At 33.9% G+C, this 15,303-nt stretch overlaps 1 protein-coding gene across 1 annotated transcript in view; it reads right to left on the bottom strand.

Moving 5' to 3' along the window:
• The window catches only part of LOC123658084 (NADP-dependent malic enzyme-like), a 38,970-nt gene that overhangs the window by 10,950 nt on the left and 12,717 nt on the right, over positions 1–15,303 (bottom strand). Inside the window, exons 2-5 of the mRNA XM_045593557.1 lie at positions 10,582–10,740; positions 8,301–8,482; positions 3,618–3,778; positions 2,309–2,513 (exon numbers count right to left, since the gene is read on the bottom strand). Of these exons, the coding sequence (XP_045449513.1) occupies positions 2,309–2,513; positions 3,618–3,778; positions 8,301–8,482; positions 10,582–10,740 (707 nt within the window). The remainder of the gene's footprint in view (positions 1–2,308; positions 2,514–3,617; positions 3,779–8,300; positions 8,483–10,581; positions 10,741–15,303) is intronic.

The following is a 15,303-nucleotide window of genomic DNA, read 5'->3' on the forward strand; positions in this document are numbered from 1 at the left end:
GATGATAGTAGGATAAAAGCAATCGTATCTATGAAAAGTCCAAAGGATAGAAAGGAACTAGAAAGATTTCTTGGAGTAATTAATTATGTTTCTAAGTTTATTCCAAATTTTCAAAATTTATTTTCACCATTGAGAAGTTTGTTAAAAAAAGATGTAAATTTTATCTGGTTAGAACAACATGAAAGAGTATTTAATGAGTTAAAAAAGATACTAACTGAGAAACCCGTATTACAATTTTTTGATGAAAAGTTACCGGTAGTTCTTTCCGTTGATAGTTCTAAGGATGGATTAGGCGCTGTATTATTACAAAATGGATTACCAGTGGCTTATGCATCAAAAGCTTTAAGCGAATGTCAGCAGCGCTACGCGCAGATTGAAAAAGAGTTGTTGGCAATTTTGTTTGGCTGTGAAAGATTTCATCAGTTCATATTTGGTAGACATATAACTATTGAAACCGATCACAATCCATTAATAGGCATAATAAAAAAACCATTGAATTCCACTTCGCCACGTATACAACGTATGTTAATCAAGTTGCAAAAATATGAATTTAGTTTAGTCTATAAGCGTGGCAAGGAATTGTATATAGCAGACACTTTATCTAGATCATTCGATACGGATGACAGTCTGCAAATTGACCTAGAAGAGAGTAATATTGAGGCTAATATTAATCTAGTGATAGAAACATTAAACATAAGTAAAAAGCAATTAAATAATGTTCAAAACTTTACGAGAAATAACGAAGAAATGAAGTTATTAAAGGAATTTATTCTTAAAGGTTGGCCAAGCCATAAAATCTCTGTACCGGAGAAAATAAGATCATATTGGCATGTAAGAGACAGCTTGACATATAAGTCAAACTTGATATTCAAAGGCAATTCTTTGGTAGTGCCGCCTGAATTAAGAAAGGAGATGTTACATCGGGCGCATTTTCCACATTTAGGCATAACAAAAACGTTGTTGCGAGCAAATGAGGCTATGTATTGGCCCAGAATGGTACACGAAATCACAGAATTAGTATCGCGGTGTGAAACATGTAAGCTTTTTAGTAACAATAATAAAAAAGAGACTTTAATTCCACATGCGGTACCACAGTTACCATGGGAAAAAGTGGGTATTGATTTATTTCATTTATATGGTACTGATTATTTAATTGTAATAGATTATTATTCAAAATATCCAGAGATTGCTGCGTTAAAAGAAATAAAAAGTGAAGATATCATTGATAAGTTAAAACAAATATTTAGTAGACACGGCATTCCACGAAAAATATTTAGTGACGGAGGGCCGCAGTTTTCCAGCATGAGTTTTAAAGCGTTTGCTAATCAATACAACTTTGAGCATATTATGTCTAGTCCAGAATATCCACAATCAAATGGCATGGTGGAAAGAGAAATACAGACCATTAAAAATTTGTTTAAAAAGGCTATACATGAGAAAAAAGACCCATACCTAATATTATTAGAATTCCGTAATACACCAATTTCTAATACAATTGCATCTCCTGCAGAAAACTTATTTAATAGGAAAATAAGGGGTATTGTTCCCATTAATCAGAAATGTTTTTACCCAAAAGTCAACCAAAATTTAAGAGAGAAATTAATAGAAAAGCAAAATAAAGACAAATATTTTTATAATAGGAATAAAAAAGATCTAAGACCAATAGAAACAGGAGAAGGCGTGTTATTTAGGATAGGGAGATTTTGGAAGAAAGGAATTATTAAAGGAAAGACAAATGATAGGACGTACAAGATAGCAAATGAAAATGGGAGGATATTTGTTAGAAACAGGTTTCACATAAAGCCTCTAAATATGATTCCTTTTTACATTCCCGATGTCGATAATCAAGAAAGTGACGCAATCCAACCATCACAACAACAACCATCATCACCATCAACATCCTACTATACAACATCATATGGTCGGGTAGTTAGACCTCCGGTCAGGTATGGTCAGGAATAAAAAGGGAAGATGTTGTATAATTTATATTTAAACTTTTTGTATTAGATTTGCTATGTGACGAATGTAAGAGGAAAAAGAAAAATAAACGTCAGATAAAAAACTGAACTATGGTTTCATTGTCGTAATTAATATATTTTAAATATTAATAAATGCAAGTATAACAATGACTAGCGAAGCCAAACTTTGTTTTAAACGTTCGGCAGCAAGAGAAACAGTACAATTGCCCGTCTTTATTGTATGTGTAGTCGTAGGAGGGCTTAGGACGGGATTTCCGTTGTTCGCGCTTAGCATCTAGGCTTGCTAAGCGACTGGATTCAAAGATTGATATACTACTGACGCCACGCACCTGCCGCGGTACTTCTCGAGCAGGCGGAACGCGTTCGCGTTGGCGAAGTCCTCGAACTGTATGAGGCAGTTCTGCCCGAAGCGCTTGACGACCGCCTGCATGAACTCGTCGACGAACTCGTCGTACGCGGCGCCGCGCACGCGCCGCTGCCGCAGCCCGATGTACAGCGGGTCGTCCAGCATGGTCTGGTTGTTCGTGCCCACGTCTGGAAATAATAACACACTACTGATAACGTTCTTTCAAATTATATTTTATCGGAGATACACAATCAGTGTGTTGGCGTGGCTCACGTTACCGGTAACTAAGGTAGGGCACAGCAGGAAATTCCTGCTCAAAATATGGAGCAGCCCGACTGGGGTAGTACCTCGACCTTACAGAAGATCACAGCAAAATAATACTGTTTTCAAGCAGTATTGTGTTCCTGTTGGTGAGTAAGGTGACCAGAGCTCCTGGGGGGATTGGGTCGGTAACGCGCTTGCGACGCTTCTGGTGTTGCAGGCGTCTATAAGCTACGGTAATCGCTTACCATCAGGTGAGCCGTACGCTTGTTTGCCGACCTAGTGACATAAAAAAGAAAATCGGGATGCCAATAGAAAAATAGAGGGAGCTGGGCCAGCAGCGGCTTCACGCTTATCCACAGACCCTAAATAAGGCCTTAGGAAATTAATATAAGTATTCCCTTTTTTTACCTAAATGGAGACTATCAAAGTCAACATATGCCTATATAGAGAAAATACTGAGGTAACGAACATTACGATATATCAGCAATCGCTTATACCATCAGGCGAGACATATGCTTGTTTGCTGACCTAGTTTCATAAAAAAAAATGACTATCACTACTGGTCATGTGACATTCGTTACATCTTTAACAGTTTAAACATTGTAATAGTACTGTACTGGTAATGTAACGTTCGCTCCTACAACTGGTAATAATGCAATCTACTTTTGATACAACTTGATCGGCTTACTACAACACCAGAAGCATCGAAAGCGTGTTGCTGACCGTGCCGTTGACCCTCCCCAGCGGCTCTGGTCACCTAACTTACTACAGAAACACAATATTACTTGAGAAACTAGCATTAATATAGAGTACTTATACTAAGTACAGAAATGGTTGACTCTTCGTTACATTTGTTTTGGTATTATGAAAGAGTAATATCTGACACAGGTTTATTATAAAACTATTTATTACCAGGTGGCTCTGAAGCTTTTTACACTATAAGTGCGCTTGTTTGCCAACCTGGTCGTTGAAAAAAAAACTCAACCAAAGACATGGTATATGTTTACCTATGCAAAATAAAATCTTACCAAGAGTTATAGGCAAGCACTGATGCGGCTTGATACCGGCTAACGCGGTGTAGAGCGACAGCTTGCCCACAGGGATGCCCATACCGCAGGCGCCCAAGTCTCCCAGCCCCAAGATACGCTCGCCGTCCGTCACTACGATAGCACGCACGTCGGTCTCAGGCCTGATAACACATACGTAACACATACCATTTTAGGTTTAGGTTAGACCTAGTTATATATTAAAAAAAAAACAGTATTTCTAAGCTCATATTTGCTAGCTTTCTGTCCTAGACTCCACTCGCTGAATTAGGTTCACTATTACCCATGGCTGTTTCGTTATTTCCTGTTAAAATATAACCTATGTCACTCATTGACATCGTAGCATTCTACTAGTAAAACAATTTTTAAAATTGTAGTTTAACTCTAAGTAGTTTAGTTTTAAGTAGTTTTTGAGTTTCAATCAATTCTATCCATATATAAAGTATTACTAGTGTAGATCTTTATTTACAAATGTTTGGTTATGGCCTCTTTTCCATTATCCCTTATCCCTATTATGTTATACGTGTTTACTCAATTATAAAAATAACACAGACCTTCACATGTTAGCGTTTTATCAACAAAATAACAGCTAAAACCCCACCACATTATTTTTATGTTTCTTCCTTAGCGCATAATTCCTTGTAAGTGCTAGGTACGAACAGGCAAGGAGTTAATACAATTAAGTCTTACACGCAAAACTATTACTCATCTGAAATCATCATTAAATTTAAATAACAATTTTATTATCAAAGCCGTGAAGTAAAAAATGAGGTTTATTTATCTTTTAATTACGACGGAAAAGATTAGACCTTAGTCTACAAGCGTGATGTTTCGGAGCTGTATATTTTTAACGGATACACTATGAATAGATTATTAAGATCTCAAAATGTCCGCATATCTACCAATTATACAAATACGTGTTTGTTTACAGACGAAAAAAAAAAACGATTTCAATTACATTGACCAGTAATACAATGTAGGTAGACGAAAAAATAGTCAAGTAAATACTCATTATTGGAGATAACTCAAAAGTAGATACTTGTCAGATCTCGATTAAATTTAAAAAGAGCCACATCACACGGAGCGTTTCTATTTAAAAAAATCATCGAAATCGGTCCACGCAGGAAAAAGTTAATTATGAGTTTTAATACATATAAAAACACAGTTGAATTGAGAATTCTTTGAAATCGGTTAAAAATTCATAAAAATCGCTCGAGTAGTTACGGAGGAGTGCGGCCACAAACACCGTGACACGATTTGTTTGTTGTGTGATTAGATTGTTGTTTTATATTGCACGCCTTTTGATTAAATGTTACAAAAAAATTATGTTTCATTTACATATAATTTAATAACATACATTAAAGCTATAAAGGTTATAGGGTCATTGCGCCTGTTCGCGTCCACCGCCCAATTCGCGTCCATTTTACGGATCTCACTTTGAAAAGTCTCGAAATTAAGTATACTAAGACACCAATAAGTCGAAAAATAATTACCGGCTAATACCTCAATGTATAAGAGGCACGTACGCATAGACAAAAGTTCCGTGCGTCCAAGCAATCCTGGGTAAAAAAAATAGTTAGTGAGGGCTGTTCAACAAGAGAGCGCGAAGGCACGGAATAATGAGAAGAAAATAGTGGGCAGTGGTTCGTTTGAAGGTGAGTCTTTTATTGTTTTATGTTTATTTTGAATACATAGCTGTTTCTAGGCGTTGGTTATGATAAAAGGAATTATAATAATTATGAATTTGCTTATTTTTTTTTATACTTAATAGTTAAAATAAGGTGGACGCGAACTGCTACACCGAATTTATAAAACTTCCACTTTGCGTCCGCAATGGACGCAAACTATACCTAAAGGGATTAATAAGAAAACTAAATCGCGTCCATTTTTTAAATTAATTCTATAAGTTTAATACATAAAAGTAAAAGTTTAATACCTATTCTACTTTGAATGAAATAAGTAATTTCTTTCTTATTTTTTTCTGTTTAAGATGAGTTCTTTGCAGATAAGAAAGAAGAAGGAAAAAAGAACATACACAAAGGAAGATTTAAGGGAAGATTTGCATGACATCCAAGAGAAGAAGAAATCGGTAAGACAAGCACCTATGCAAAAAATATGCTATTACGATATTGGATAAAATCAGTGGGGGCAGACCAAGAGGGTACAAAACTTATCTACACAAATAAATAAAATTGGAGTGTCTGTTTGTAATATTAAAGTAACACCTTTTTACTAAATGTATATTGATTTATACACGGTACATATACCAAAATAAGCAATCTCTTTACTGTATGATGCCCTAATAAGAAGTCAGCTTGAGTATAATGCGGTAGTATGGTCTACACATGAAGTCAAATACAGTCTCATACTGGAACGTGTTAAAAATAAATTCACCAGGTTTCTTTACCATAGGCTTTATGGCGTGTATCCCTTGTATCCCATGATGTATCCAACATTGTTTGTATTGGGCATGGTTGGATACAACAAGTTGGAGACTAGGAGAGAGCTGGCTCTGGCAACTTATATTTTAAAATTATTTCGCGTTATTGTCAATAATCCAGGGGTACTGCAGTGGATAGGTTTGAGCGTACTCCATAGGTATCATCTACAACGAAGACAGCGACCGAGCTTATTTGCAGTACCCCACGGCAGAACCGAGCTAGTGCGCAACGGCCCCCTTGCTCGTTCCGTCAGAACGCTAAACTTGGTGGCTGACACACTAGACCTTTTTTCTTATTCGTGGAGTGAATTCGCAAAAGTTACTTTGTATATAATATGTTATGAGAAATGAATTTAATATTTTTATATTTATTATTGTTTTGTTTTTAGTATTATGTTCAAGTCAGCCAATTCTTTTTTAATTATAGTTTAACATTTTTTTCCTTTCGCTTTTTGTCTCCTTTACTATGTCTAATGAATTGGGTTATGCCTGTAATATTAGATGTAAGAAAATAAAATAAATAAATAAATAAAAACATTTTTTAGAATTTTTGTCTGTCTGTCTGTCTGTTTGCTCCGGCTACTACTATTACTGAAACGACTGGACTGATTTTGACGTTACCATCTATTTATTTTATTTTAGAAATTTATTTATTTTGTAATTCTACGAACAGAACAATTTTTTTTATTATAATTATAATTACACGCGAATGAAGTCGCGAGCACAGCTAGTATCAAATAAAACCAAGTAACGAAGAAGAAAACAGCGGTATTATTAATATTTAATGCGAATGGAGATATGTGTGCACCTCGTATTTTGTTTCCATAATTATTATTAATCAAGGCTGATCTTTGTGGTGCTGTGTGCTTACGGCATCAAAGAATATAAACACCCCCTCTCTTCCCGTGGGTGTCGTAAGAGGCGACTAAGTTCCTGTACTACCTCGGAACTTAAAAAGCCGACCGATGGCGGGATATCCATCCAACTGCTGGCTTTGAAATACACAGGACGAAGACGGGCAGCAGCGTCTTCGGTACGACAATGCCAGGCTTGCGGTCACCAACCCGTCTGCCCAGCGTAGTGACTATGGGCAAAACACAGGAGTGAACTTGTCGAGGCCTATGTCCAGTAGTCGACTGCGAAAGGCTGCTGTGATTGTAATTACAGGCTGATCTTTAGCTTGCTTACATTTCTTTAAAATTCACAGAACAGATAATTGTTGAATTTTAAAAGTGGAATTACTATTTACTGACTACATAGGTACCTAATTTGTTTTTTAATTTTAAGTTCTATCAATGTTTAGAAGAGTAAATAGGTGTATTATTTTCTTTATAGTGATTTATTAATGTTAATATGTTGATTTTTAAATAACAATAATTCTTCAATAAATAAATTATTAAAATCCAATGTCTCTTTACATTATTATAAAAATATCACCTCTTTATTCCTTTTCTAAGCTGGTGGACGCGAAGTGGTCCAGCGGGTGGACGCAAATTGGATTTTATGGACGCAAACTGGGTAAATCGCCTAATTTTGACGTTTGTATTTAAATAAAATAATAACAAGATGTTTCGAACAAAACTGAAAATTAATCTTTAAATAGACTATATAATGAACACAGTAAATAAATTTTTCATAGAAATTAGTGCGGGAACATTTTTATTTTCTTCTTCAAACTTGCCAACTGCACTAAGTGGACGCGAACAGGCGCAATGACCCTACGTCAAGGAAAATATAAAAAGAAATCCCGTAATATGTATCTACTCGTATATGGCAGTGGTGGATCGAAAAGCTAAATAGGGATTCACTCGAGCGTCGTGAGGACCTTTTGGATTGTGAAGTTTAGATGGTAAAAAAGGTTATATGTTCTGTTAACGGTGGGGAGAGCGTGTGGTCCAGTCACAAATTTCCCAATTTGTTCACCACGGAGTAGAACCGTTTCAAGGTCTGTCTCATGTCAAATTCTTCTTGTGCAAAATTGATAACAATAATTTAGGCCATAATTCTGCATTAACGCTTTAAAAGTACATAGTTTATTGCTTAATAAAATAAATATTTTGTTTATCTCTTACCGTAAATATCTTCCTTTTGTGTAATTAAGTCTAGTATTCATCTTTACGTATACTGTTTAATTTGTTAATTAATATTTAATCAAGGTTTTAGGTATGAACCTCTATGAACCTAAAGTACTTCAATTTAATCTAAAAATATTTACAATAACATACCAGTTCTTCAAAATATCGTAAACATATCCCTTGTCATTGATAGTAATAAAGAGTCCACGTGGTCGCCGGTACACGAGCCCGAACTTCTGGCACGCGAGCCCAACAGTGGGCGTGTACACTATGGGCATCATTTCCGCAACATTCTCGCCCACGAAGCGATAAAATAGGTGCTCGTTGCGGTCCTTTGGAAGAAAGTTTAAGGTCAAAGACAAAATAAAAAAATACATTCGAATTGGGAACCTTCTCCGTTTTTGGAAGTCGGTTAAAAAAGGTGAAAAAGCCTAGAGACGTCTAATGAAGTAGGTACAAGTGAGAGGCATTTAATTAAACCACGTCCACCATACCATTTCTAAACTATATTAAATTAGGCAAATATAAGCAGTATAGTCTAGGGCACATACGATGACAGAATTCGATTGCCAATTTAATGGTCTAAGATTCGATCTTAAGTCGATCTTCATCGTACTGATAATAGAATGAAACATACTTTATAATAAATTTAGTATGTTAGATAATGTATAAAAAATGGGTTGTCTAAAAAATTCTGGACTTACAGTTTTTCTTTTATTTTTAATTTTTTTTTTTTTTAATTCTTTAGGCTATTTATCCGATCAGTGACGGGATAACCAACCAACGGCTGGCTTTAAAATACACAGGTCGAAAACGGGCAGCAGCGTCTTCGGTGCGACAAAGCCAGCCCTGCGGTCACCAACCCGCCTGCCCAGCGTGGTGACTATGGGCAACACACATGAGTTCACGCCATTTTTGGCGCGAACTTGGCGGCCTATGTCCAGCAGTGGACTGCGATAGGCTGAAGTGGTGATGATGATAATGATGAGGTTATTTAGACGACCCAACCTAACCTAACTAACTCTGACACTGGACCATCGTAATCTGGATTTTTCAGCCGAAGTTGATTACTTGTAAAAAAAAAGAAGTAAATGGCCACTAAAAACTTTTGATTATTTTCTTATTATGGTAACGATCTCTGTTGTTATATAAAACAGGCACTTTCATTATTTATTGCTCTCATCATTTTGGTACTTTGTTTGTATACCAGCAACACGTGTATGTACAAATCAAGTTATATTCACCTTTAGAAGTTTACGACAGATTCATAAAATTTTATTGGAGAGTGTAAAAGTTACTGCCTTTACTCTTTGTATGTAAAATTTACACTATAATTACATAAATGTGTGTATACTTATTATAACACAAAATATTCCACTCTGTTTAGGAGAAGAGTTAGGACTTAATCCAAAAAGATAATCTACAGAGTGTTGGTAAGTTATGTATGTGTTACCCTGTCATATCCAGATGTTTAAGATTGAGCACCAGAAACGAAGACTTTACTTGTTAGTTGTTTTACGTAGAATATATCACATGATATCAGGGAATCGGAAACACAAAAAACATCAAACGCCCACGGTTTCATGGTAATTTCGGGAATGAATTGGTTAATTTTCGGATACAAATAAACGAAGGCTATTTTGTTAATCTGATCCTACCAATTATAGCATAAGTTTAAAAGGGTAACAAATTTTCATCCATCAATCATCGCAATCCATTCATCTCCAAAAACTTTCGCTTTTATACAATTAACACAAATACAGATGTACAGTGGGTCGCTGTATAAAATGAAAAGGAACATCCTTCAAGGCTGTTTACGCCTGAGATAACGTCAAATTGAATTACGAGTACTCACTAAGAATGGAAGTTAAGACATTTTCCCTTTTAAAATACAAACATTTTATTAAAACTTTACTAATTTAAACTTAATACTTTTCTCCAAATAATTTTAAAACTCCTTCGTCAGAAGTAATTTATTTCTTAACCTAATTAATAGTTAACATTCATAATCACTATCGGCTCGCATTTTATTTGTTCATGAAAAAAATTCGCCCTACATTTACGTTAAAAGTACCAATTGATATTTAATAGTTTACTGATAGCAGAACCAATTATACAAGTTATCTAATCATATTTGTATACCAATATATAGGCTATATTATCTTTTGTGAAAAAGTAAATATCAATAGATTTATAATTATAAGTAATCCAGCAGTAATCACACACATGCAGTTTTATCTGGTAATTAAAGAACCGCTTCTAACTTCGGCGTACTTTGTTTGAGATTCTTGTTGTTCTCGTTATAGGGAGGTAGATTTATTTTTGAATAACTAAATATATTTTTAGGAAAAAAAAAAATACGAAAGCGACAATGATGGAAAAATCCAAGAAAATACGTGTTTTTAAATAAAATCAAAAACACAATACTCACCAGTAGTCCCATCAGATAAATGTACTTGTTGAGAGGGTCTTCGTAGCGTGCAATGGAAAGCTTGCACAGCTCCACTTGTTCCTCCTGGGTCTTCACCCTCGGGGGCAGCAAGCCGTGGATACCCATTGCTTGACGCTCCTCGATTGTGAACGCCATACCCTATAAATAAGAGAATAAAATCGAGTCACATAAGAACGGAACATTTCAATTCTGTCAACGAAACTATTTAACGAATATTTGGCCGACATTTTAGTCATGTCATCGATTAAATTATATGTTTCATGCGTCACTTTAGATGATATTGAAATCATACCTGTACATTGAGGATTTCATTACACTCATGACCAGTGCATTTATGCAGTGGTTACGTAATTATTTGTTATACTACATTTTAAAAGCAGATATTGTTTAATTTAAAAAATAAAAACAAATCGTGCAAACCCTACTATTAGATTGTCATTTCTTGTACTGTGGTCGAACTTTTGTTAACAAGATTGGCTGGCTACTGCAGGCACTTGGGAGCACATCATATTTCATGGAAATACAACAACAAAATTATAACAAACAAACCATTTAACATTGGAACAAACAAATTTATATTGAGTTGCAATTACCTTGAATGGAATATAATTACATCTTTAAATAATACCTGAAATGACGTCATTGTTGAGAACTGACTCCAGTACCAGACTTTTTGTAAGAAATTATTAGGTCGAAACCAATTTACAAGTCGAATCAAATTATTGTAATTTACCTATATATATATATTGAATTAATACTATATAAATATAAATATAATTAATATAATATATTAATTATATATATATATATATATCCTCCGAAACGGCTGGACCGATTTTTATGAAATATTGTATGCATATCGGGTAGGTTTGAGAATCGGCCAACATCTAATTTTCATACCCCTAAGTTATAAGGGGAGGGGGATTAAGGGGGTTAATAACATACATGGCAAACAACGTTTGCGGGGTCAGCTAGTACCTATATAATACTGTATAGTAATAAGTTGTCATGTTTACCACAGACATACATAATATAATCTTTTGTCATTCGCAAGGAATCATTTCATATTATAGTTTCATAAATGAATACTATTAGTTTTCGTTTGATTCTGCACCTGACGACAATGTAAACGAAAATAAGCACATTTATTTACTTCTCAACTAGAAATGAAGTTGATTTCGGTACATTACAATGTGTTTTTTTTAAAAGAAATCCATTGCTAGTGAATACTTGTTCTAATTTGAATGTTTTTTTTTACTAGTTTCTTAAACTAATTATTGTCTTTATTTACTCAGTCACGGAAAACTAATAATTATTTTCATATTGTCAAATAGTAAGATGTATTTATTTTCAGAATGACTGTCATGATTTGTTCTATAAATTTCTTTGAAATGACGTAATGAAGGTGACCGTACACAGCGAGTAATCCGAGCTTCAACTATCGATTAAACTCGCTATGACCTACCATTGTCTATCGGTATCTTTTATCACTTCACTCATACCCATTGATTTACAAAGAAAATATCAATTACTAATGTTGTACATATCGTCAAGTCATCATCGCACATATCAAGTCATATACTTAGCTCTGTAAATTAAAATAAAATAAAAAATATTCAGTCAAACTAAACTACTTATCGATATAATTAAGATTAAAGGAAACTTAGCGATTTGTACCGCAATTATCTGAAAAAGATCTTACGCTGTGCATTGTAAATATGTAATAATATTGTAAATATCTAATATATTTTATTTCTTTAAGAAAAGGAAAAACTGAAAATGTTAAAAAAAATACTAAGTGAGATAACTATTAAGCGTTTATTCTTACAAGGTGATCGTCAAAATTTCATCAGACTAAAGAAACCCGTGTCACTATGAGTAATGGTCCTCGGTTTCCTGTTATATTTTCCGCGTGATATACGCGTACATGTAAGTATACAAACTTGGAATTGGCGCGCAAAAGGAAATATGCTAAATATAGCCAAGTCAACATGGAAACAACGCATTTATTTAAATAGTAATGAAAGCAGTGTTAGATAAAATAATCATATATTTATAGTATTAGTAGTAGCAGGGTAGTTCATATACTATTATATTTATTATAAAAAACTATAATAGTAAGTATTACCTAACATTTTAAAACACCTATATGAATTATTACTATCTACCATCATTAACTATTGAATCGGACCAATTGATAATTTTTATTTAACATTAAAAACGTTATATTAACTATGGGAACTTTATTAACTTCCTATGTGTAATCATATGACAATTTTATCAATGCTAAAAAAATGTACAAAACATAAAAAAACCCTAGACTTCGAAACCTTGTACTCATTAATATTTATATGAAAGAAGGCGTGGTGATGACGTAGAGAACGGTTCCGTTGCCATACTAACATACAATTGTGCTTATGTGCAAATTTATAACGTAGTCTTTTGCTTAGTGAAATGTTTTAATACGTATTGCACAACAATTACATACATAATTAATAAAAAGTCTCACTACATATATTGCTGTCATTTAAGTAACTAAATTAATGGAAAACGACTTATGAAATTCAAATTATCGTATTTGAATTTCAATACAAATTTAACGATATATAGAAATTCATTAAGAAAATTTTCATTGAACATATACATGCATATAACTTAAGTATTTATATTTTTGGGGTCATTATCAAGGCTAGCGGAAACCTCGGTCTTACGATTGAACCAAAGTAGAAAATAGAATGCAAATAAAGTAATAGACCGAGAGCCCCGTGGGGCCAGACTTTCGACATTTCGTAAAAGCTGAAAATTTGAGTGCATACTCCCAATACCAACTGAAGCATTGGCCAAATATGAAGTTTAGCTCATGGTTACTTTGGCAAATACCAGGTATCTATCTTCCTATATATCTATCCCCGAATATACGTATATTATGTATGTTCGGGTATAACCGATTTTGATAATTCTTTTTGTTGGAAAGGAGATACCCCAAGCGTGGTACCATGATAAGTAAACCAGGATCTGATGATAGAATTCCAGAGAAATCGAGGGAAACCCTCGAAAATCGTAGTGACGACTAGTGCGTTTGTTATTATTTTTTTTTTCGTTTACTTACGTTGTATTCTCGTCGATCTAATTGAATAAATAAATAAATAATAAATAAATATTTACACAATACACACACGGTCATCTGTTCCTAAAGTAAGCAACTTAATGCTTGTGTTATAGGTTACAGCCGACTGGTATACAGCTACATATTTTTTTTTTTTCGATAAACATACTTATAAATAATACATATATAAATATATAAATAAATATTTATATTACACCCAGACTCGGGGTGGGAATCGAACCCACAACCCTCGGAGCAGAAAGCAGGGTCACTACAAACTGCGCCAACGGGCTAGTCAAAATAAATAAAAAAAAATTGAAGTCTGTTTTTTTTTTAGTTTGCGAGCAAACACAATTACAATATTAAAAAAACGATATGTTTCTTATAAATACAACAAGACGGTCAGCAAAACGCAACGTTGTTCTTAAATATACGACTAACCTAAGACACAAAGATAAAAACCCATCTAACCCGTGAGTCATACGCCGCCAAGTTATCCGGAACGAAGTGAACTTCTCGTCGAGGAGTCAGCTGCCACCAATCTCGCTCCATTTTATTTTTCAGAGTTAATCTTCAAAAGTTTGCCGTTCAAAACGCCCCGAGCGACGTAAGTACGGGGTTGAGCGAGTTTAGAGTTAACATAACATACTGCTGAGATTAAGGTCGGAGCTTTTGGAGGCTTTGTGTCAAATGAAAGGTTGTAGTAAATGTGCTGCTCATTTGTATTATGTTATTCGTTTGAATGTCATGAAAATTGGAAAATTGAAGGGGCTAAACAAATCGTACCTTTAACTTATCAAGGTTTGTTTTTAATTTTTGTGTTTGTAATTACAATAATTAAATGCGTGGCAAATAATTCTACACTTATACTATAAGACTGAATTATAAAATATTATATGATAATATTATGGATGGTATAAAAGATAAAACATAAAAGCTTTACGACTACTTACCTTAATAAGAAAAGGGAACAAACACTAAAAAATTTAAACTCAATTGAAATTGTACGGGATGCCTATAATTCGTAAATTCTGCTTTCAAACATATAATTTATTTTTCAATATACTAGTAATAATATTGTTCAAATACATTAGTATTAAATTCAAAACTAAAAATTATATTGAAAATATACTCAAATTCTCTCATAGGCGTACTCTTGGGCAAGATGGGACATTTGCCCGACGCTGACTAAACCGATAATTTTATTTATATACATTTTAGATTTTAATGATAAATAGTGTAGATAGTGAAAGTAAATGAAAAGATGATTAAATAAAAAAAAATTACGACAGCTTATCAATTTTTGCATTTATTTGTTTTTGTCCCACCCTTACAAAATTCTGGGTACGCCAATAAATCTTGTATATTTTCATCTCTCATGTAACGTCCTTAGAAAATATTTTTAAGAAAATCATGTTCAGCACTTCTTTATGTTACTTCCTTCTGTGTGCACTTCTGTGTACACTTCTGTGAGCACAAAATTGAGAGACTAAGCTGTTTTGTCAGATAATTAGCTAATCTAAATACAATTATTCAACTCTACGACAAATATACATAAGTTCGATTAATTTTTAACCCTAATTCCGTTACGGTGG

The sequence above is a fragment of the Melitaea cinxia genome, chromosome 11 (assembly GCF_905220565.1).
Source record: "Melitaea cinxia chromosome 11, ilMelCinx1.1, whole genome shotgun sequence".
Classification (NCBI taxonomy): domain Eukaryota; kingdom Metazoa; phylum Arthropoda; class Insecta; order Lepidoptera; family Nymphalidae; genus Melitaea; species Melitaea cinxia.